At 40.5% G+C, this 25,100-nt stretch overlaps 1 protein-coding gene across 1 annotated transcript in view; it reads left to right on the top strand.

The window, feature by feature from the left end:
• The window catches only part of VPS13B (vacuolar protein sorting 13 homolog B (yeast)), a 542,268-nt gene that overhangs the window by 487,529 nt on the left and 29,639 nt on the right, over nt 1–25,100 (top strand). Inside the window, exons 34-37 of the mRNA XM_011966737.1 lie at nt 7,745–8,028; nt 10,557–10,684; nt 10,902–11,101; nt 24,491–24,609. Coding sequence (XP_011822127.1) covers nt 7,745–8,028; nt 10,557–10,684; nt 10,902–11,101; nt 24,491–24,609 — 731 coding nt within the window. The remainder of the gene's footprint in view (nt 1–7,744; nt 8,029–10,556; nt 10,685–10,901; nt 11,102–24,490; nt 24,610–25,100) is intronic.

Raw genomic sequence — 25,100 nt, 5'->3', positions numbered from 1 at the left:
TTAATTATACTTTAAGTTCTGGGATACATGTGTAGAACATGCAGGTTTGTTACATAGGTATACATGTACCATAGTGGTTTGCTGCATCCATCAACGCGACATCTACATTAGGTATTTCTCCCTTCCCTTTCCCCCCGCTCCCTGACAGACCCTGGTGTGTTATGTCCCCCTCCCTGTGCCCATGTGTTCTGATTGTTCAACTCCCACTTATGAGCAAGAACATGCGGTGTTTAGTTTTCTGTTCCTGTGATAGTTTGCTGAGAATGATGGTTTTCAGCTTCATCCATATCCCTGCAAAGGACATGAACTCATTCTCTTTTATGGCTGCATAGTGTTCTGTGCTGTATATGTGCCACATTTTCTTAATCCAGTCTATCACTGATGGGCATTTAGGTTGGTTCCAAGTCTTTGCTATTGTGAATAGTGCTGCAATAAACACACATGTGCATGTGTCTTTATAGTAGAATGATTTATAATCCTTTGGGTATATACCCAGTAATGGGATTGCTGAGTCAAATGGTTTTTCTAGTTCTAGATCCTTGAGGAATTGCCACAGTGTGTTCCAATGGTTGAACTAATTTACACTCCCACCAACAGTGTAAAAGTGTTCCTATTTCTCCACATCCTCTTCAGCATCTGTTGTTTCCTGATTTTTTAATGACTGCCATTCTAACTGATGTGAGATGGTATCTCATTGTGGTTTTGATTTGCATTTCTCTAATGACCAGTGATGATAAGCTTTTATTCATGTTTGTTGACCACGTAAATGTCTTCTTTTGAGAAGTGTCTGTTCATATCCTTTGCCCACTTTCTGATGGGGTTGTTTGTATTTTTCTTGTAGATTTGTTTATGTTCCTTGTAGATTCTGGATATTAGCACTTTGTCAGATGGATATATTGCAAGAATTTTTCTCCCATTCTGTAGGTTGCCTGTTCACTCTGATGATAGTTTCTTTTGCTGTGCAGACACTCTTTAGTTTAATTAGATCCCATTTGTCAATTTTGGCTTTTGTTGCAATTGCTTTTGGTGTTTTAGTCATGAAGTCTTTGCCCATGCCTATGTCCTAAATGGTATTGCCTAGGTTTTCTTCTAGGGTTTTTATGGTTTTAGGTCTTAGTTTAAATCTCTAATCCATCTTGAGTTAATTTTTGTATAAGGTGTAAGAAAGGGATCCAGTTTCAGTTTTCTGCATATGGCTAGCGAGTTTTCCCAACACCATTTATTAAATAGGGAATCCTTTCCCCCTTGCTTGTTAAAGATCAGATGGTCAAAGATCAAATGGTTGTAGATGTGTGGTGTTATTTCTGAGGCCTCTGTTCTGTTCCATTGTTCTATATCTCTGTTTTGGTACCAGTACCATGCTGTTTTGGTTACTGTAGCCTTGCAATATAGTTTGAAGTCAGCGTGATGCTCCCAGCTTTGTTCTTTTTGCTTAGAATTGTCTTGGCAATGCGGGCTCTTTTTTGGTTCCATATGAAGTTTAAAGTAGTTTTTTCTAATTCTGTGATGAAAGTCAGTGGTAGCTTAATGGGTATAGCATTGAATCTGTAAATTACTTTGGGCAGTATGGTCATTTTCACAATATTGATTCTTCCTATGCATAAGCATGGAATGTTTTTCCATTTGTATGTGTCCTCTTTTATTTTGTTGAGCAGTGGCATGTAGTTCTCCTTGAAGAGGTTCTTCAGATCCCTTGTAAGTTGGATTCCTAGGTATTTTATTATCTTTGTAGCAATTGTGAATGGGAGTTCACTCATGATTTGGCTCTCTGTTTGTCTGTTAGTGGCGTATAGGAATGATTCTGATTTTTGCACATTATTTTGTATCCTGAGACTTTGCTGAAGTTGCTTATCAGCTTAAGGAGATTTGGGCTGAGATGATGGGGTTTTCTAAATATACAATCATGCCATCTGCAAACAGAGACAATTTGACTTCCTCTTTTCCTATTTGAATACCCTTTATTTCTTTCTCTTTCCTGATTCACCTAACCAGAACTTCCAATACTATGTTGAATAGGAGTGCTGAGAGGGGGCATCCTTGTCTTGTGATGGTTTTCAAAGGGAACGCTTCCAGCTTTTGCCCATTCAGTATGATACTGGCTGTGGGTTTGTCATGAATAGCTCTTATTATTTTGAGATATGTTCCACCAATACCTAGTTTATTGAGTGTTTTTAGCATGAAGGGTGTTGAATTTTATCAAAGGCCTTTTTTGCATCCATTGAGATAATTGTGGTTTTGGTCATTGGTTCTTTTTATGTGATGGATTACATTTATTGATTTGTGTGTGTTGAACCAGTCTTGCCTCGCAGGGATGAAGCCGACTTGATCTTGGTGGATAAGATTTTTAATGTGCTGCTGGATTCGGTTGGCCAGTATTTTATTGAGGATTTTCTCATCAATGTTCATCAGGGATATTGGCCTGAAATTTTCTTTTTTTGTGGTGTCTCTGCCAGGTTTTGGTATCAGGATGATGCTGGCCTCATGAAATGAGTCCCTCTTTTTCTATTGTTTGGAATAGTTTCAGAAGGAATGATACTGCCTCCTCTTTGTACCTCTGGTAGAATTTGACTGAATACATAGGGTCCTGGGCATTTTTTGTTGGTAGGCTATTAATTACTGTCTCTATTTCAGAACTTGTTATTGATCTATTCATGGATTTGACGTCTTCCTGGTTTAGTCTTAGGAGAGTGTATGTGCCCATGCATTCATCCATTTCTTCTAGATTTTCTAGTTTATTTGCATTGAGGTGTTTATAGTATTCTCTGATGGTAGTTTGTATTTCCGTGGGATCAGTGGTGATCTCCCCTTTATCGTTTTTTATTTTGTCTATTTGATTCTTCTCTCTTTTCTTTATTAGTCTGGCTAGCAGTCTTATCTATTTTGTTGATCTTTAAAAAAAAAACAGCTCCTGGTTTCATTGATTTTTTTTTTTTAAGAGTTTTTTGTGTCTTTATCTCCTTCAGTTCTACTCTGATCTTAGTTATTTCTTGTCTTCTGCTAGCTTTTGAATTTGTTTGCTCTTGCTTCTCTAGTTCTATTAACTGTGATGTTAGGGTGTCGATTTTAGATCTTTCCCATTTTCTGATGTGGGAATTTAGTGCTATAAATTTCCCTCGTAACAGTGTTTTAGCTGTGTCCCCGAGATTCTGGTACATTGTGTCTTTGTTCTCACTGGTTTCAAAGAACTCATTTATTTCTGCCTTAATTTCGTTAGTTACCCAGTAGTCATTCAGGAGCAGGTCCTTCAATTTCCATGTAGTTATGTAGATTTTAGTGAGTTTCTTAATGCTGAGTTCTAATTTGATTGCACTGTGGTCTGAGAGACTGTTTGTTGTGATTTCTGTTTCTTTGCATTTGTTGAGTGTTTTCCTTCCAATTATGTGGTCAATTTTAGAGTAAGTGGTGCTGATAAGAATGTATATTCTGTTGATTTGAGGTAGAGAGTGCTATAGATGTCTATTAGGTCTACTTGGTCCAGAGCTGAGTTCAAGTCCTGAATGTCCTTGTCAATTTTCTGTCTCATTAATCTGTCTAATATTGACAGTGGGTGTTAAAGTCTCCCACTATTATTATGTGGGAGTCTAAGTCTCTTTGTAGGTCTCTAAGAAGTTGGTTTATGAATCTGGGTGCTCTTGTATTGGGTGCATATATATTTAGGATAGTTAGCTCTACTTACATTGATCCCTTTACCATTATGTAATGCCCTTGTCTTTTTTGATCTTTGTTGGTTTAAAGTCTATTTTATCAGAGAGTAGGATTGCAACCCCTGCTTTTATTTTTTTTTTTATTTTTTGCTTTCCATTTGCTTGGTAAATATTCCTCCATCCCTTTATTTTGAGCCTATGTGTGTCTTTGCACATGAGATGGGTCTCCTGAATACAGCACACTAATGGGTCTTGACTCTTTATCCAATTTGACTATGTATCCAATTCATTCTCTGTGCCTTTTAATTGGGGCATTTAGCCCATGTACATTTAAAGTTAATATTGTTATGTGTGAATTTGATCCTGTCGTTATGATGCTAGCTGTTTATTTTGCCCATTAGTTGGTGCAGTTTTTTCAGTGTTGATGGTCTTTACATTTCGGTTTGTTTTTGCAGTGACTTGTACTGGTTTTTCCTTTCCATATTTAGTGCTTCCTTCAGGAGCTCTTGTAAGGCAGGCCTGGTAGTGACAAAATCCCTCAGCATTTGCTCATCTGTAAAGGATTTTATTTCTCCGTCACTTATGAAGCTTAGTTTGGCTGGATATAAAATTCTGGATTGAAACATTTTCTTTGAGAATGTTGAATACTGGCCCCCAATCTCTTCTGGTTTGTAGGGTTTCTGCAGAGAGATCTGCTGTTAGTCTGATGGGCTTCCCTTTGTGGGTAACCTCATCTTTCCGTCTGGCTGCCCTTAACATTTTTTCCTTCATTTCAACCTTGGTGAATCTGACGATAATGTGTCTTGGGGTTGCTCTTCTTGAGGAGTATCTTTGTGCTGTTCTCTGTATTTCCTGAATTTGAATGTCGGCCTGTCTTGCTGGGTTGGGGAAGTTTTCCTGGATAATATCCTGAAGTGTGTTTTCCAACTTGGTTCCTTTCTCCCACGTCACTTTCAGGTACACCAATCAAATGTAGGTTTGGTCTTTTCACATAGTCCCATATTTCTTGGAGACTTTGTTTGTTCCTTTCATTCTTTTTTCTCTAATCTTGTCTTCATGCTTTATTTCATTAAGTTGATCTTCAATCTCTGATATCCTTTCTTCCACCCGATCAATTCGGTTGTTGATACTTGTGTATGCTTCTCAAAGTTCTCATGCTGTGTTTTTCAGCTTCATCGGGTCATTTATGTTCTTCTCTAAATTGTTTATTCTAGTTAGCAATTCGTCTAACCTTTCATCAAAGTTCTTAACTTCCTTGCATTGGGTTAGAGCATGATCCTTTAACTCAGAGGAGTTTGTTATTACCCACCTTCTGCAGCCTACTTCTGTCATTTTGTCAAACTCATTCTCCATCCAGTTTTGTTCCCTTGCTGGTGAGGAGTTGTGATCCTTTGGAGGAGAAGAGGTATTCTGGTTTTTGGAATTTTCAGCCTTTTTGTGCTGGTTTTTCCTCATCTTCATGGATTTATCTACCTTTGGTCTTTGATGCTGGTGACTTTCAGATGGAGTTTTTGTGTGGTTGTCCTTTTTGTTGATGTTGATGCTATTGCTTTCTGTTTATTGGTTTTCCTTCTAATCAGGCCCCTCTTCTGCAGTTCTGCTAGAGTTTGCTGGGGGTCCACCCCAGACCCTGTTTGCCTGGGTATCACCAGCAGAGGCTGCAGAACAGCAAGATTTCTGCCTGTTCCTTCCTCTGGAAGCTTTATCCCAGAGGGGCACCCACCAGATGCCAGTTGGAGCTCTCCTGTATGAGGTGTCTGTTGACCCCTGCTGGGAGGTGTCTCCACATCAGGAGGCTCAGGGGTCAGGGACCCACTTGAGGAGGCTGTCTGTCCCTTAACAGAGCTTGATCACTGTGCTGGGAGATTCATTGCTCTCTTCAGAGCTGGCAGGCAGTACTGTTTAAGTCTGCTGAAGCTGTGCCCACATCCGCCCCTTCCCCCAGGTGCTCTGTTCCAGGGAGATGGGAGTTTGATCTATAAGCCCCTGACTAGGGCTGCTGCCTTTCTTTCAGAGATGCCCTGCCCAGTGAGGAGGAATCTAGAGAGGCAGTCTGGCCACAGTGGCTTTGCGGGGCTGTGGTGGGCTCTTCCCAGTCCGAACTTCCTGGAGGCTTTGTTTACACTGTGAGGGGAAACTGCCTACTCAATCCTCAGTAATGGTGGATTCCCCTCCCCCGACCAAGCTCGAGCATCCCAGGTCAACTCCAGACTGCTGTGCTGGCAGTGAGAATTTCAGGCCAGCGGATCTCAGCCTGCTGGGCTCCGTGGAGGTGGGATCCGCTAAGTAAGACCACTTGGCTCCATGGCTTCAGCCCCCTTTCCAGGGGAGTGAATGATTCGGTCTCGCTGGTGTTCCAGGCGCCACTGGTGTACAAAATGAAACTCCTGCAGCTAGCTCGGTATCTGCCCAAACGGCTGCCCAGTTTTGTGCTTGAAACCCAAGGCCCTTGTGGTATAGGCACCGGAGGGAATCTCCTGGTCTGTGGGTTGCAAAGACCCTGGGAAAAGCATAGTATCTGGGCTAGATAGCACCGTCCCTCACGGCACCGTCCCTTATGGCTTCCCTTGGGTAGGGGAGGGAGTTCCCTGATCCCTTGTGCTTCCCAGGTGAGGCAACTCCCCACCCTGCTTCTGCTCACCCTCCTTGGGCTGTACCCACTGTCTAACCAGTCCCAGTGAGATGAGCCACATACCTAAGTTGGAAATGCAGAAACCACCCGCCTTCTGTGTTGATCTCGCTGGGAGCTGCAGACCGGAGCTGTTCCTATTCAGCCAACTTGCCCAGGAATCAGTTTTCTGTTTGTTTGTTTGTTTGTTCGTTTGTTTGTTTGTTTGTTTTTGAGATGGAGTCTCGTCCTGCCACCCAGGCTGGAGTATAATGGCACGATCTCAGCTCACTTCAACCTCTGCCTCCTGGGTTCAAGCGATTCTCCTGCCTCATCCTCATGAGTAGCTGGGATTACAGGTGTCTACCACCACTCCCTCTAATTTTTGTATTTTTAGTAGAAATGGGGTTTCACCATGTTGGCCAGGCTGGTCTCAAACTCCTGACCTCATGATCCACCTGCCTCAGCCTCCCAAATTGCTAGGATTACTGACATAAGCCACTGGCACCCAGCCGTAAGGAGAGGTTTTAAGAGAACTTAAAAACAGAAAATGTTAAGTGATATGTTATTGTTTTATGCTATTGAAACTGTCTTATAGGAAAGTATTATCTTTCTTTACCTTTGTCTGCCCTTTTACCTCCTACTTTCAGCTCCTAAAAATTATATTAAATTAATCAAATAGGATAAAAGTCTTATACTTTTAAGCTTATAATGCATTGTGCTAAAGTCAGCCCTCTGTCTCCGTAGGTTCCATAGCTATGGATTCCACGAAACATGGACAAAAATATTCAGGAAAGAATAAACTAACAATACTACTATTTTAAAATACACATTTTAAAATACAATATAACAATTGTTTACATAGCATTTATATGTTATCAAGTATTACAAGTAATACAGAGATTACTTAAATTATACTGAAGGATGGCACGGTTATGTACAAGTACTACGCCATTTTGTATAACGGACTTGAGCATCCATGGTGTTCTCACTGCTTCTAATTTTTTCATTAGGACATTCTCATGGAAACAGGATTCATAATATTCCCATGTCCCCAACCCAGCCTTTTTCTGAAAATACATAGTTATAGATGGTGTCTTAGAAGATGTGCTTTACGGGGCCGGGCGTGGTGGCTCACACCTATAATCCCAGCACTTTGGGAGGCTGACGTGGGTGGATCACTTGAGGTCAGGAGTTTGAGACCAGCCTGGCCAACATAGTGAAACCCCATCTCTACTAAAAATACAAAAATTAGCCGGGCGTGGTGGCATTGCCTGTCGTCCCTGCTACTTGGGAGACTGAGGCATGAGAATTGCTTGAACCCGGGAGGCAGAGGCTGCAGTGAGCCGAGATGGTGCCACTGTACTCCAGCCTGCGTGATGGAGTGAGACTGTCTCAAAAAAAAGAAAAGAAAAGAAGATATGCTTTTAAAAGTCTAATTCTGCTGTATTACTGTAGCTAATGTGCTCTCTGCATTTCTTTTTTTTTTCAGTATTTTCATGTTCCAGACAGTGCTACTTTTAGCATTTGCCCAGGTGGAGAGCAGCCTGCTATGAAATCCAGCTCCCTTCCTTGCTGGGACTTGATGCCTGCCATTAGTCAGTCAGTGCTGGATGCATCCCTGCTTCAGAAACAGATCATGCTGGGCTTTTCTCCTGCCCCAGGTGCTGACAGCTCACAGTGCTGGAGTCTGCCAGCTATAGTTAGACCAGAGTTTCCCAGACAGAGTGTGGCAGTACCCCTTGGGAATTTCCAGGAAAATGGATTCTGTACCAGGTATTTTATGTTTGTATAAATGTCTTTCTTCTTTGCTTGTCAGTCTAGCTGTTCATCTAGATGCCGAGAGAGAGAATGGTGGTAGTGCTCCCCATATGTAATACTAGGCTTTATTTTTAATGACTTCTAGACATTGTATACAGTCAGTCAAGTGTTGTGATCACATATGGCTTGTCCCAGCGTACTACTTAAGAGATTTTTCCCCTTATGGAGCTTACGCTGGGGGGAAATGATGGTACTTGTACCACAGAATGTCATTATATGAAAAGATCATATGTATGATCATACAAATAGCATCGTATGAAAAGATCATATCATAATGAAAAAATTACCTGTTGTGAGTTCTTAGCCTCCATAAAATTATAGGAAATAAGGGTTAAAATATGAGCAAGTCAAGTTGGAAAACCTTTTTCTTTTCCCATATTTTACTTTACTTCAAAATGGAATTTTTCTCAAAAAGTCATTAAGAGAGATAACTTAGATAAACACAAGTCACAGAAGACTCTGTTCTGTGGTTGTTCCTGCACGCAAGTTGCTCCAATGACCGATTACCAGTTATGCAAATAACAACCACAGAATCAAGCCAGAGATGTATAATGGTTTGTTCATACTGGACTTCTATTATTTGGTTGTTTTGCATGTAAAATGTCCCTTCTGCAGCTCTCAAGAATAACTTATTTATAGTATATATAACAGCTGCAAAAGAAAACATATTGTGCCGTTATGAGAAGTACCTTATTTTCATGATTATGAATTTATAGGCTTTGAGATTTTAGCAATGCTAACTCTTTTGATATAACATTTTAAAAGACAAGAGAGATTTATAATAGTAATATTTTAAATAAGTTATTCATAATGGCAAGGTTCTGTTCTTCACACATCCCTCCTTCTTTCACAGTATTCACAAAATCCTTGATTTTACAAACATGTGTCATCTCTTACACTGTAGAGGAGTGGTTATCCTTACATTCTGGTTGGAGATGTTAAGCATAGTGAGTTTAAGGGTGTTTTTGAAAGTTATATGAACTTATGTCTATAAACAAAACATTTTTTAAAAAACAAAATTTGAAACTAAACTTAATTTGGAAATTAAGCTTAAAATTCTGATAATTACAGTATAATTTAATCTTATCTATAAATACTAAGCTAGATATTGGACAGAAAGTACCATACTTGAGTCCTGGCCCCAGCCTTCTTGGCTATCAAAAAGAAATTATCTGAGGTTGGCTCGTGTAGCTCTTTTAAAATTAGGCTGGGAAAGGAACTTTGCTGTTTATCCAAGAACTGTACTCTGAAAATGAATTTATTTCGTGCTGTCCCATCTCCTCATCTATTTCCTTCCCTCAATTCAACCAATAGCACACATTAGATGGTGGTATTAATGTGCTTTTACCAAATGCTAACGGACCATTCACTTTGACATTTCACACAAATACAATCTTTGGGAAGTACTCACACTGGCAAATAAGATGGATGGCAAATGGAAGCTTTTTAGAGCATTATTGACCCCTTTCAGTCAGCTGAGGGCCACATTTGGCAAATTATCTGATTTCTTTGATTAATTTTGACAATCATTCCATGTAATTTAGGCTTCAGGGTAATTTTTTTTTCCTGCTTCAATGAAATATTCTTTGTGGTAGTCTGTAGTCTAAATAGGAAAATTTCTCTCTCTTCATCACAGAAGGCAACCTGTACTCACACAGTTGGTTTTCTAACTCCAAATAATACAGCTTTGCTCCTGCTAATCAAAATGTACATTTTTTAAGGTGTGATGGGCTTATGGAAATTGACAGCAAACATTATCAGCCCGCCTACCTTTAGAAAAAAGAGCAAGCACCCAAATTCTCTAGTAGTCCTTTGAAAAGCAGGTCAGCTCTTTTTTTTTTTTTTTTTTTTTTGATACAGGGTCTTGCTCTGTCGCCCAGGCTCGAGTGCAGTGGCACAATCATGGCTCACTGCATCCTCAACCTCCCAGGCTTAAGCCAACCTCCCAGGCTCCAGCCATCCTCCTCCCACCTCAGCCTTCCAAGTAGCCGGGTGTGCACCACCGCACCTGGCTAATTTTTGTATTTTGCTGTAGAGATGGGGTTTTGCCCTTTTGCTGAAGCTGGTCTTGAACTCCTGGGCTCAGGCAATCCTCCTGCCTTGGCTCCCAAAGTGCTGGGATTATAGGCTGAGCCACCATGCAGACTACCAAGCACTTTTAAGGAAGAAGAAGGTACCCTGCCTGGCTAAGGAGTTTAACACACATATGCATTGGGGGGAAAAAGAACAACAGGAAATATTAGCACAAGGTTAGCTATAGTTCTCTCTGGATGATAGAATTATTTTGTTTGCCTTTAAGTATGTTTTCACATTTTATGAATATTATAAATATGTTACTATTGTCAGAAAAGAAAGCTCCCCTGAGTTATAAAAGAGATATTTTCAAGTTCTGAATGTTGCAAATTAAATAAACATGTTCCAGGAGAGAAAGCATTCATTTTTTTTCCTAAGCATATCTGTCATGTGACTTGATTCTGTTCTAGGGCTATAGTGCTGACATATCAAGAACACCTTGGAGTGACTTACTTAACCCTCTCAGAAGACCCTAGTCCTCGAGTAATTATCCACAACAGATGTCCAGTAACAGTGCTTATAAAGGAAAACATTAAAGGTATGTTTTATAATGTCGAATTTAGATAATACTAAATGTGTATTTTTTTTCTGGGGTTTTTTGGTTTAGTAGTTACCTGTGATCCTGTGAAAAAAATATTTAAATAGATGTATTAATCATCTCTTTTTGAGAAGTTTCTTTTGCCACATTATGTTTACTGTCCCCCAAGTCTCTGTCTTTAAGGGCTAATTCTGATATGCCTTTTTTTAAATTTCAGATATTCCAAAGTTTGAGGTTTATTGCAAAAAAATTCCCTCCGAGTGCTCAATTCATCATGAGCTGTATCATCAGATTTCCAGTTATCCGGACTGCAAGACCAAAGACTTACTTCCGAGCCTCCTTTTGAGAGTTGAACTGCTAGATGAAGTAACAACTGAGTGGAGTGATGCCATCGACATCAACAGTCAGGGAACACAGGTCAGTGAGCCGTGTGTTCCTGCCAAGACCCAAAGAAAAATGTCCTTTTCTGAGGTTTTGTTGGTTGCCTACTTTTAAACGTAATTTTCTAGATGCTGAACATCTTTTCTTTGTGTGAAAGAGCATGTCAATCCATTTTTACATCCTCATTAAGTTATAAATTCTCAAACTCAAGCATGTATCTGCAAAGTAGACTATAAAACCATTGACTAGAGAGGAGCACTTAGTAAAAGCAGGCCCATCTGGGATCTAATCCAAGGTCGAAATGGAAATCAAATTGTTAGGCTTATTTAGATAGAACATAGTTCAGCTGTACAGATTTTTGCATAGTCATAATACAAATCCTCTTTTGTGTATTACTAAGATAAATATGTGTATTTTAAAATTACTAATTTTTATTACATAAAACCCCACAAATGGAAGTTTTATTACATAAAACCCCACAAATAGAAGTAGGTTTAAAAACCTGAGCAGATAAAATGTCTTAATTGGTTTCTGTCTTCGTCTGGATGTTAGTGATACTAATTTTGTTGAAAATAGCATAAGAACTTAGCATTTCCTTTCTTCTGGACTTAAAATTTACCGTTTGTTAGTGTGTAATTTAGTGGCATTAAATATACTTACAGTGTTGTATAACCATCACCACTATTTCTGAAACTTCTTTATCATTTCAAACAGAAACTCTGTACCCAGTAAGCAGTAATTCCCACTCTCCCCTCCTCCAACCCCTGGTAGCTCTCTTCTTCTTTGTCTCTGTCTCCATGAATTTGCCTGCTCTAAGCATCTCAGATAAGTAGAATCATAAAATATGTATGCTTTTGTGTCTGGCTTATTTCACCTAGCATAATGTTCTCAAGGTTCGTTCATGTTTTAGCATGGATCAGAACGTCATTTGTTTTTATGAGTGAATAATATTGTGCCATACTTTTTTAAAAAGTTCTTTCACATTTATTAGTTCATTGGTCTTTGCAACAAGCTTCTGAGGTAGGCTACTGTAATGGTGACAAACCACATATTAAAGTTATAAATGCATTTGCAGTAATAATAATGGTTATCATTGAATAATCACTTACTCCATACGAGGCATTGTTCTAAGCACTTTACATTCATTCTCATCTAACCGTGACAACAGCCATACAAGTTAGGGACTATCATCTCCACGGAGGGAGAAGTAGAAACTAAGACCTCCAGAAGTACCTAGGTCTAATTTGCATGTAGTGGAAGCAAAAGGCCTGGAATTTTATCCAGATTCACCGGACTGCAAAGCCAGTGCTCTGAGCACAATGCATGCTGTTTCCTTACATGAAACTCCTTGCCACCCCTCTTTCCCAGTCCTCCTGGCACATTCTTTCTCATCTCAAGATTTCATTAAAGCCCCTGTGAAGTGTATTTGTGAAGTGTGGAATGACTGATCTGCTAAGGGGGAGAAGGAAAAAGGGAGGGGTCTGGGAAGAGCAGTAGCTGTGGAAACTGGTGAAGGACCTGGCTGGAGACAGAGGAAGGGATGGCTGAGTGGCCTGGAGGGCCACACTCACCCTGGAGACCTGCATTTGTAGTGGCCACAAACTACTCAGGGGTGTGCTTTCTGTCAGCTGTGCTCAGGGGCTGAACAGTGAAAACCCACGGGATCTATGCAGCCTCAGAAGATGCCCCCAGTCTCATTAATTTACAAAATAAATATTGCAAGCTTCTCGGGGGTCCCTGAACTCCCCTGTCTGGGTTTAAAGATTTTTGAAATCCTGCTTATATTTGACTTAGGAATTCTTTACGATAGACATTCTTCCTGTCAAACCTTATTTTGGGGATTCCCATTCACTCTAAATTTCCTCAAAACTTTGTAGTCAGGGATACTTCAAAGCTAAGAGGAGGTGCTCTTTCCAACACCCTTATCATTGTGGTCTGAGGACCCAGCAATCTCATGTTCCCATTAATCTTTTAGAAGCTGTGTGCCATATGTCCTGCAGACCATGGTTTACTTCCTACTCTGGAGGAAGATTTGTTTCAGACCCTCACCGACATCTCCTCAGTAATATCCCAGGGCATATAAATCACTGGGGAGCAAAGGGAGCTGTGTCCTCTGATGAAAGGAAGGAGCAGTCCTTCTGGAGGAGGGAGTTTGTCTTCCAGGAACCTTCCTCAGCCCTTGGTCTGTGCATTTCAAAGCTGACCTAACAAGCAAAATCAAAACACCATAAAACGCCCATTATGCTGCAAGGAAGAAAACTCCTTTAACTTTTTTCAGTCAAGCCCTCTGCTTCCGTTGTGTAGATAAGATAGTCTCATGTTGTAGAATTCTGAAATGGATTGCATGAGGAAATATGCACAGAGGAGTTGTATAATCTCACAGAGTATTCTTTGGACCAAGAGTTATTGAGAAGACCTGCTCACATGTAGGCTGCAGAATACTGATTGTAAAGTTGCTGCGTGCTTTTGGGGGTTGGATCCTTGGCTCACACCTGGTCAGAAGACATCTCACGGTTATTCAACCAGAGACCTGAAGGTGGCACCTGGTGCTCATACGCATGATTTGATAGTTGGTGGTAGGCTGACTTTAGGACAAAAACAGTCTTTAGGTGCTCAATAAATAAAGTCATAAAAGTAAGTTTACACCGATAATTTTAAGTCATAATTTTGATCCTACCAGGAAAATAGTTCAGACTCCTATCATAGTATATAGGATTTTAATTTCTGATACTCAGAAACTATTTTTGTCAGAATTAGGCAATGTTATTTTGAAAAAGTCAAAACAAGGAACAAATAAAACATAGTAGTTACCACTTAACTACCAACAACATTGAGAAGCCTGCTTCATTCATTCAGTCAACAAATACTGAGTTCCTAATGTATGCCAGACATTATAACTTGGTACTGGCACCATGTAAAATATACTGAACAAAAATGGAGCACAGCCCCTGCCCTCAAGTTTACATGTGGAGGAGATAGATAATAAGTAATCTCATGGGTAGTTGTATTATAAGCATTACGAGGAGCTATGCAGGAAAGGTACAGTTGTGCTATGTGGGTGTACAGCAGACAAGTTTGAGAGGTCAGGAAGGGTGTCTCTGATGGAGAGACCTTGTCTCTGTGTCTTCAAGGTGAACAGGCTCTCCCTAGACAAGAGAGTAGGGAATCTTTCTAGGTAGAAAGAGCAATATGTTTGAAGCTTCAGTGTTCAGAGGGCACGTGGTCCTTTTAGGGAACTAAATGCCAGTGCGGCTGTAGCACCAGATGACAGAGGGTAGGAGAGGGAGCTGGTGAGGCAATGAGAGACCAAACCTGGCAAGGCCCCGTGGGTCCTATCAAGGATTTTGGTTTTTATCTTATGAGTCATGGGAAGTCATTGCATTATGAAAAGTACTTGCTGAGCCATTGAACTGCAAAGAGTGAGTAGTTTGAACCCCAGAAAGTGAATTAAAATGATCCCTTTGCAGGTAAATTCCCTTCTGAAAAGATCCATTAAATTCTCATGATCTTTGACTCTTAACAGACGTTCATAGTCAGGTCATTGTCACTGCTGTTTCTTCGCAAATGGATTGTTTTGTAGGGAGGAGAGAATGATAGTCCTTCATGTTTCTACAGTTCTGTGCCATTTACCAAGTGTTTTCACAGGCACAGTCTCCATTATTTTATTCATTTGTTCAAAGTTTTACTGAGGACCTATCAGGTGCCAAGCCCTTTGCCCTAAATAAGGCATAATTCCTGCCTTCAAGGACTTGAGTAACCAATAAATGCAGTAAAGGGAAGATAAAACCTTTGATCACTGCAAAAATTCTAAGATAGGGTGATAATTTTTATGTTTATTTACTGATGAGAGATTTGAGGCTTAAAGAGGAATCAGCTAGGTGACTTACAACTAAGCAGGAGCAAGCTGGAGCCTAAATCTGCTCCCATGTGGTCCAGTCCTGTTTTTCCTACACCAGGCTCAGGCCACTTGTCTGTCCTCTGAAGTCTTGCCCTGGCTACAAATACTAGCTGCCTGAAAGTTCATCAAAGCACAGGTTAGAAGAGATTTTCTAATCTCCCCATTTACCTAATGCAAGAATCCCTTCCATGACATCTCACCCCAGAAGGCTCCCAGTGTAATAGTCATAACTTATCCAGTGGTGGCTATGAGAAATTTTCTCTTGTATCAATCTGAAAACTATTACTATTACTCTGTAGCATCCGTTCATTCATCTTTGTTTTGCCGTCTGGGACATCACAGACTGTTTATTTCCCCTCAAATACAGCAACGCTACAATTATTTGAAGGCAGCTCCAACATCTTTCCTAAGTGTTCCCTTATCCAGGCCAAACATTTCTGGTTCCTTGAATCATTCCTTCAGTAAATGCAATTTCCACACCCATCACCACAGTTACCCTATGTGAACACTCTAGCGTGTTATGTTCCCTTTTAAAAATCTGGCAGCCGGAATTACACACAGTATTCCAAATGTGGTCTAACCAGCTATTACCTCCCTATGCTTCCATTAATAAAGTAAAAGATTGAGTTAGCTTTTTATTAATGAGTTCAGACTGTTTGTTATAGTGAACTTGTGGTCAGCCACATCCCCCAGGTCTTTATCATATGACTTGCAATACAGTTGACTTTTTGAACCCAAAGACAGGACTTTACATTTATCCCAAGTAAATTAAGTCTTGTTGATATTGGCCTAGTCCGGCTTGTTGAAATCACTTTTTAAAAAATTGTAATGCTGTCATCTAACATATTAAGTATCCCTGGTAGCTTTATGTCATCCATAGATGTGGTGAGCGTGCATTCTACATGTTCGTCCAGGTCATTAATAAATATGTTGAACAGGACAAGTTCATGGTCGACATACTGCAGTGAATCACTAGACACTCCCTGAATGCATGGGGTCATTCAGCCAGACTCTACTCTCATCTAGTCCATGTTTCTTAAGTAAGAAAATGCATCTAAAATCACTTTTAAACTATACTGTATAAGATATTATCTACAAGAATATCAGAACATACTTTGTTAAATGCCTTGATGAACCACGACTCAAATGTGTAATCTCTCCATTTGGTGCAGATCACACAGAGGTAACCTTGAACACTGAAGCTTAAAGCAGCAGGTAGTAATTTTCAGAGTTATCTCTACCCTCCATTAAGGAATTTTTATAAAGAAAAAAAGTCAATGCAGGTGAATGATTTATAAAATGTGTAATGCAGGTATTTTGACTTCTTGCTTATTTTGCTCACCTTCCCAGTACTCCAGGGCACAGTCGAACAGCTACCAGCAAGTTGGCACTGACTTCTGAATGTCTGCTTGGTGCCCTGGTCTAGAGTCTTCTATGTGTTTACAGTTTGTTCTGGATGAGTCACAACTGTTTCCAAAGATACTCAGGAGTAGTGATTTCCCTAAGATGTTTTTCAAAAAGTATACAGTGGGAAAAAGTTACATCCAGAATATCTACTGTTTTCTTTTCATCTCTATCTGATCCTTCCTACCTTGATCTACTTAGAAATTCATCTTCCTTTCTTCTCTTGGATATCTAATTCACCTCATACCTTTAGCTACTGCCTATCACCCAATCACTCCCAGAAATTGATTTCCGGCCCCCACATTACTCCCAGTATGCAAATCTGTGTTTTTGCCTGCCCACTAGACATCTCAGCCTGAAAATCCTACAAGCATCTGAAATCAACACATCTGAAACCAAGATGATCATTTTTCTTACCCCAAGCCAGCTTCTTCTGGAGTCTCTGCATCAGTTAATGTCATCCCTGTTTTCCCAGTACAAAAACCACAAATACAATGGATTCAGATAATATTGAATACCTGTTTTATCTCAAGCTCTCTACAGGTATAGTCATTAGTCCCTGTCACATCCTTTAAAAGTAGATGCTACCCAAAGCTCTGAGAGGTGAACTTGCTCAGGATAAATGGTCCTGGGATTCAAACCCAGGACTGTGTGGTTTCCCAGCCTGCCTTCTGCCTACTGCTTCCCAGTGTCTTCCTTTCTTTCTGATCCTCCACACATCCAGTAGGCCACCAGCTTCTGTCAGAAATACCTCAGAAACGTCTCTGGAATCTGCCCCTTCCCTTTGTGACCAGGGTTGTCTCTGGAATCTGCCCCTTCCCTCTGTGACCAGGGTCTGCTTCAGGCCTTTGGTTCATCATCTCTCTCCCAGCTTTTAGCAATAGTACCTTAATAGGTCTCTCCATTGTCAGCCTCTCCACTCTCAAGTCTCTCTCCATAACCACCCCACAAATGATTCCTAAAACACAGACTCCAGCCCAGAGAAGAGAACCCAGTCCACTAGGTTGCTTAAAACAGACCTCCACCTGAGACCAAGCAGGCCCTGTTTCACTCCTGCTCCCCCTCTGCAGGCCAGGGTTCAATCGCTTCTTCCCACCTTTCAAAGTCTAAGTCTATAATTCTTCCATAGCATGGTTTCCTACTTAAGATACTCTTTTACAAACTACTTATATAGAGATATCAGTAGTACATTTTAAATTTATTCCTTCCGAAAATGGGGGATGAAATTTTTTGTGAGAAAAATGACTTTTAACCCAAAGTCAGCTGCGCAAATAAAATGCCTAAGTAGCATATTTTCAGATCAGTTTAGACATATCAACTTGCAGCAAAAGATGAGTGTGATACTATCTTCAACTTAAATGTTCAAAAGTAGGGGGCCAGGTGCAGTGGCTCATGCCTATAATCCCAACACTTCAGGAGACCGAGGCAGGAGGATCACTTGGGGCCAGGAGTTTGAGACCAGCCTGGGCAACATAGCGAGAACCCCTGTCTCTACAGAAAAATTTTTTTTAAAAATCACCAAGCATGGTGGTGCATACCTCTATTCCCAACTACTCAGGATGCTAAGGTGGGAGGATCACTTGAGCCCAGGAGCTGGAGGCTGCAGTGAGCTGTGATCACACCACAGCATTCCAGCCTGGTTGACAGAGTGAAACCTGTCACTATTTTTAAAAAAAACACAACAAATATTTTGTCACCTTGTAATTAATTTACTTAGTAAAATTGTTATAATTGTAAAAAATATTTATTACATATAATCATTCAAATAAAGATAACTGAGTAGATAGAAAAGCACAAGTTATATTAAAATGCTTCTTGTTTGTAATTGTCATAGAAGATATTGTACTAAGTAGAAACCAGTATCCAGGCCTCAAATGGTTTTCTTAGACCTAACATATGTACGATGGGGCTGAGCACAGAGACTCATGCCTATAATCCCAGGACTTTGGGAGACCAAGACAGGCAGATTGCTTGAGCCCAGGAGTCTGAGACCAGCATGGGCAACATGGCAAAATTCTGTCGCTACGAAAAATACAAAACTTAGCTGGACATGGTGGCAAACGCCTGTAATCCCAGCTACTCGGGAGGCTGAGGTGGGAGGATCACCCGAGCCCAGGGAGGCGGAGGTTGCAGTGAGCCATGATCGTGTCATTTCACTCCATCCTGGGTAACAGAGTGAGACCCTGTCTCAAAAAATAAATATGATAGTGTCTTGCTTACTAAAGTGCTCTAATACAGATTCAAATGGCAAAACAGTGAGTCTCTTAGTATATGTCACCTAGAGCCTTCCACACCACCCCACCTCACCCCGCTAGTGAAGTGAAGAAATAAAAAAGAACCAAATGATGACATTGATCAGGGTGATCTGGGTTATTCTGTGATAACAAACAGCTGGAAAAAAAATCCTCTTGGCCATCAGTCATTTATCGTTTTTTTCCCCACACACAGAACAAATCTTCCCCCCAAGGTTGGATGCAGTCACTCCATCACACTTGAAGTCCAGCACTTCTGAGCGATGCTCAGTCTGGATGTGACACCCTTTGATCTGGAGACCTGTGGACTTACCTGTTCCCCATTTCCCTGCCATTTCATAGGAGAGGGTAACAGTAATAACCCCTCACTGTGGAAGGGGGAAGAATGACAGACATACAGCAGTCTCTTGCCTATGGCAATTCTGAAAGTTTTCTGGGCACATATTATGGGGTGTATACCCTAAAAGCAAGAAATCAGCTTTCACTGAGTACTGTTTCTAATCTAATCTTTTGTTTGTTTTTTTTTTTTTTTTGAGACGGAGTCTCGCTCTGTTGCCCAGGCTGGAGTGCAGTGGCGTGATCTCGGCTCACTGCAAGCTCCGCCTCCTGGGTTCACGCCATTCTCCTGCCTCAGCGTCCCGAAGTGGGGAGTAACTGGGACTACAGGCACCCACCACCATGCCCAGCTAATTTTTTTGTCTTTTTTAGTAGAGACGGGGTTTCACTGTGTTAGCCAGGATGGTCTCGATCTCCTGACCTTGTGATCCACCCGCCTCAGCCTCCTAAAGTGCTGAGATTACAGGTGTGAGCCACCACGCCTGGCCCTGTTTCTAATCTTGAAGGAGCTCTTATGATTATCCTTCAGGTTCCTGGCTCCACCCTCTGGGACATCTTCCTTGGCCACTTGAAGTTTGTATTGCATCTCAAATAATTACAGTCTTTTTTAGTCCAGGTTCGTGAGCGTATAGGGCAGTGGTAATTTCTCAACTTAGTAGACTTCTTACCTATTTGGTTCCAGAAAATTCCCTGTGCCAGGAACCATATCCATGGTCCATAAGACACATTTATTTGCTTACTTGCTTCCTTCCTCTCTGGATTTAAGAGAGCTTCTCCAGGAAAGTTATACCCTTGATCTGCATTTTTTTCCAAGTCAATATAACAGTTAAGAAGTTTCAACAGTGTGTTGCCTATAGTCAGTCTTAAGGCTGAGTGTTAATCTGCCTTTGTGTTCAGAGGCTTTCTAATTTTAGACCTTGCTGTTTGAGGCTTTATCTTAGTCTGTTCAGGCTGCTATATCAAAATACCTCAGACTGGTAGTTTATAAACAACAGAAACATTGTCACAGTTCTGGAGTCTAGCAAGTCCAACATCAAGGTACTGGCAGATTCTGTATCTGGTGAGGACTCACTTCCTAGTTCATGGATGACCATCTTTTCACTGTAACCTCACATGATGGAAGCGATGAAGGGTTTCTCAGGTTTTTGTTTTTTTTTTTTGAGAGGGAATTTCACTCTTGTTGCCCAGGCTGGATAGAGTACAATGGCCCAGTCTCGGCTCACTGCAACCTCCGCCTCCTGGGTTCAAGCAATTCTCCTGCCTCAGCCTCCCGAGTAACTGGGATTACAGGTACCCGCCACCACGCCCAGCTAATTTTTGTATTTTTAGGAGAGATGAAGTTTTACCATGTGTTGGTTAGGCTGATCCTGAACTCCTGCCTCCACCCACCTCAGCCTCCCAAAGTGCTGAGATTACAGGCATGAGCCGCTGTCCCTGGCCTCAGGCTTCTTTAATAAGGACACTAATCGCATTCCAAAGGCCCTGCCTTCTAATATCATCACACTGGAGGACTAGAATTTCAGCGTATGAATTTTGGGGGAACACATTCAGACCATAGTAGGTTTAAAAGTATTTCTAACTTTGCAAGGTTCTAAATTTCTGGAATCTCTCTATTATCTCCCATTTTTATTTGCAACCTGGCCAATTCTTTCCGGAGCTCATCTCTTCACAAAACAAAATGTAGTGTTCCAGACACAGGCAACAGCAGCCAACATAACACCACTGATGTTTGGTTTTCAGACCTCATCTTCTAGAGCTACAGATTTATTAATTTTATGATCTACCTCCCAAGTCATCTCAAGCAACAGTTTTACTGAATATCTTACCACTTCAAAATATATATGCCCATTTTTATAGCTTTCAATATCGATTTCTACTGTCTGACCATTAAGCCAGGGTCTCATATTGTAGGATTTTGTTAGAACACTACTTCTATCACCAATATCTATATTAGTAATATAAGCTCAGTTATGCTGCCTATCATAAGCCTAGAACTTACTTCTTGTTCATGCTAAATGCCTAGTGTGTGTCTTCAGGGGGTTTTGTTCTACATGGTCACTCAGGGACCCAGGTTGATGGAAAGTCCATCATCTCGTATTTACCCCCTTGTAACTAACCACCCCAAAACCTACTGGCTTAAAAGAAGAGTGATTAACAACTTCTTATGATTCTGAGGAAGTGGCCAAGTGACTTTTCTGCAGGATGAGCCTGGGATTAGTCATGCATTTGCATTCACCTGGAGAGTTGGCCAAGGTATGGGTTCAGCTGGGAAGTCTGGGTGTTGCTCTCACCATGTTGTCTGTCCTCCTTACGGAGGCTAGCCCAGGGTGGCAAGTGGGAAAACCCCAATAAGCAAGCTGTATCAAGATTCTTACTTGCTGATGTCATGTTAGCTGAAGAAAGTCACATAGCCACGCCCAATGTCAGTATGGGAAGGTACTACACAAGGGCATGGATACTGGGATATACAAATTCATTGTGCAACAGTCTTCCACAGCTATCTAGAGCAGGAGTCAACAAATATTTTTTTAAGGTCTGGATTGTAAATATTTTAGGTTTTGCAGGCCTTATGTTTTCCCAGCTTCTCATTAGGATGGAGAGATATGTAAGTAAATGAGCATGTTCCAATAAAGCCTTATTCACAATAGCAGGCAGTGGACCAGATTTGGCCCACCACTGAGCTGTGAAACATAAAGCCTTTATTTATTCTCTAGAAGGAATACATGTCAATTCTGCCTTTAGTCCATTGGCCAAAACTAGTCACAAGACCATATCTAACTGCAGGGGTGATGGGGAGTATAATCCTGCTCTATTCCCAGAAGGAGAGAAGAGCTAGACATGGGTGGACATTGGAAGTCAATACAGCAGAAGCCACATTGAGAAGATGTATGTTCAGATCATCAGCCTTATCTTTATTGAGTACCCGGCACTGGTTGTAAGAACTGAAGAAAACAGACACAAAACCAGTGCCCTCATGGAGCTTACACAGAGTCCCTGATGGTGAATACACTGAGAGGGAGAAGCATTTTATACACCTCTGCTCTGGAATTGTTAGTTGTCGTCTCATTGTTTGTGTACTTGGCTTTTTCACCAATTGGGCTGTGAGCAACGCACGGGTAGGACTGCATCTTCTCTGTGCCTGATGCAGTGACTAATTCTTTGTAGGCACTCTTTAAGTGCTTGTCAAGTAATTGATTGTTCAAACCATTAGACCAAGATAAGGATTTACTTTGGATTGTGGGGAACCTGGATATAGATGCCTAATTCCTGTATCACTCAGGTGCCTAACTCTCAAACCCCTAGAGCTGCCATTATACAAAAGGCTACAAGGTGTAAGTTGTTTCTCTAAATGTGAAAAGACAAGGATAGACTAAAGTCTGTGTCTCTTCCACTCATAGCAGTGAGTGAAAGGGACAACAAGCAAAAATTTCCCTCGAGAGTCTAGGTTTTTGGCCAGAAGTAACGTGAAAGTTCAGGTTAATTTGCTTGCCTTCAGAAGGCCCTTGGGGTGTTTAACAGAAACCATCACTCTAGAAAGTATAAGTATCCTCATTTCATAATACCTGAAGATCACTTCGAGACAGAGCAGAACAGTAAATATTTCTCTATTCGCATCCCCTCCCTCTCTCCTCTAAGGGGTCCTGAAGTTGTGTGCAGTGACTTAGGAAAAGTAATATGAGATGGGAGCATGGGACTTAAAAAGGTTTCTACTGAGTGGATAATTTCATATCATTCAACCTAGTAAAGAAAAGCAATTGATTTACCTTATGTATCATACCAAGGGATGGGGTTTATAAATAGGAATATTTCTTAAAGAATATCTCTTTTGTTTTAGATTCATGAGCCGAGCCATTTTTAAGCCATTAATTATGTTTTAGTCTCAAATTTTATTGTAAGTTTAATTTTTACCCTGGAACAAATAGGGCAAATTCAGAATACAAGTCTTTTGAAAAAGATATTTTTGCAAAACAGTCCATTTGGGAAATGTGTTCATAGAGAATACAGATAGAAAAAATGGACTCTATTTCTGCTGTCAAGAGGTTTACAATCTAATAATGGGGTCAGGCACATAAACAAGTAACTGTAGTACAGACAATGATATTTTTGGTCAAATAGAAATATGGTTAGAATTGTTTTAGAATGTAGAAGTAGGTGTCAGTCCAGAAGGGAATCGAAAAATTAAAGATAGCTTTATGGAGTAAGCTATCCTTTAAGCTGTATGCACAAAGACATACAGGCTTTTGAAAGGTCTTGTATGGGGAAAAGTATATTCTAGGCATAGTGAGTAGTGAGTGGCAGATAAGGGGCTCAGCTGAAGCAGAGGCTGTAGAATGAAAAGGAAGACAGCAGTGGAAGAACCAGGCAGAGCTGGAGGGGCTGGGCTGCAGCAAGGAGCAGAGGCAGAAGGCAGAGATGACATCCAGGTAACCTACATGCTGAAGATGGTCAGAAATTCTGAATTTCTGAAGTCCATGAGAAAGCCATTGCATGAGAAAGAAGGCCAGCGACCTTGAAGTTGCTTCCAAATGTGACTCTGTGGCTTTCTCCTGTGGTTCTTTGTACACTCTGGTGCTTCTTCATGTGATCAAAATTAGAATATATTCATTGTTGGTCAAGCAAGAGCCTACCTTTGTTCCATCATCCAGGAATTTTCAGTCTGTCTGCTTTTATTTGCTGCCCTAATAATAACAAAGGGCCCAGACTTGGACTGAATTGATACTGCAAATCATCAGAACCAGCCTTCCCAAGCATAAGGAGGATTTTGCCCCTACCCTCAGGTAATCCTGGCTGTGAACATGATGTTCTTGGAGTTGTTTTTTAAATAGCCTTGTTCTGTTTTCAAATATTTACCCATTTAAGCAACTCGCTATTTAATACTGAAGGGGTATTTGTTCTGCTGTCTGGCACCTGGATCCTGAGGTAGAGCTTTTTTCTAGGTCTTAGTCCATCTTTTCATGTTAGAAAAATTAATTTTTTACTCTGAACAAATTCACTTATATCTACCATTCTTGTTACAAGTTATGCAAAAGACCCTGGAGGGATTGTGATATGTTTTTAGGTGAGTTTTGAGGTATGTTTTTGTGTCCCTAGTCCAGAAGGACATCCCCATAGTAGTAAGTTCACACCCAAGAGCCTGAAAGTTGTTTGCACATTGCACTTCAAGTCCCGAGTTTTAGGGTTTTTTTCCACAACGATTCATATGCACACATATAGCGGGCCCCATGTCTGGACTCCAGCCCACACAGAGTTATTTGCCAATTCCAAAGAAGCAGAGAATGAAGATACTCATGCCCCATCATCCATCATTTTTTTCTATGAACCTTACAGCTGAATATTGAAAAATCTGGTTTTGATCTTTTGGGTATTTTTTTTTTTCATTTCAAGTCAACTGAATAGCCCATACACATGGATATAAAGAAATATAACCAGGAGTTGTTTGTGGTATTGAATCAGAACTGGAGACATCTGAAGTCAAGCCACTTCAGTAGTGTTTCTTATTTCTTTTTAATCAGATTTTGAATATTCTTTCTGCAGGTTGTGTTCCTGACTGGCTTTGGCTATGTGTATGTGGACACTGTACATCAGTGTGGCACAGTCTTCATCACTGTGGCCCCAGAAGGAAAAGCAGGACCTATTTTAACCAACAGCAATAGGTAGGTTTAATTATTTTCCCTGTAACAACATAGTAAGTGTTCCTGTTATAAAGTTGTAAACTTACTATTTATCTTTGTCATCTCTACATATGTATTAAAGCTTTTTGTTAATTATCGCATAATCCATAAAAAATATGGTTATTAGCAATAAATCATACCTTCAATAGGTAGCAATAAACCATCTTTCCTAGATACCACTTCCACTCCTTCTGTGTTAGGTTTAACAAACTGATTTACAAACTATGCATCTTGGAATCATACCACTATTATTAGCATGAAATGCACATTAATACCTCTGTATCTGCATGACAGTGTAGTAATTACTAATAAAACTTAGAGCTACATCAAATATAAATACGCCTCTTAGAGTCATATTTTCCACCCCCACTTTGACCTGAATGTTGCCATCAGGTTTTAAAAACTTGAAATAGACAAAGAGTTAATATTCTTAATTTAAAAGAATTCACATAATTCAATAGGAATAAAGATAG

This window comes from Mandrillus leucophaeus, unplaced genomic scaffold (genome assembly GCF_000951045.1).
Source record: "Mandrillus leucophaeus isolate KB7577 unplaced genomic scaffold, Mleu.le_1.0 Scaffold770, whole genome shotgun sequence".
In the NCBI taxonomy this organism is placed as follows: domain Eukaryota; kingdom Metazoa; phylum Chordata; class Mammalia; order Primates; family Cercopithecidae; genus Mandrillus; species Mandrillus leucophaeus.
The sequence above is the reverse complement of the archived record's forward strand: the minus strand, read 5'-3'. Positions and strand labels throughout refer to the sequence as shown.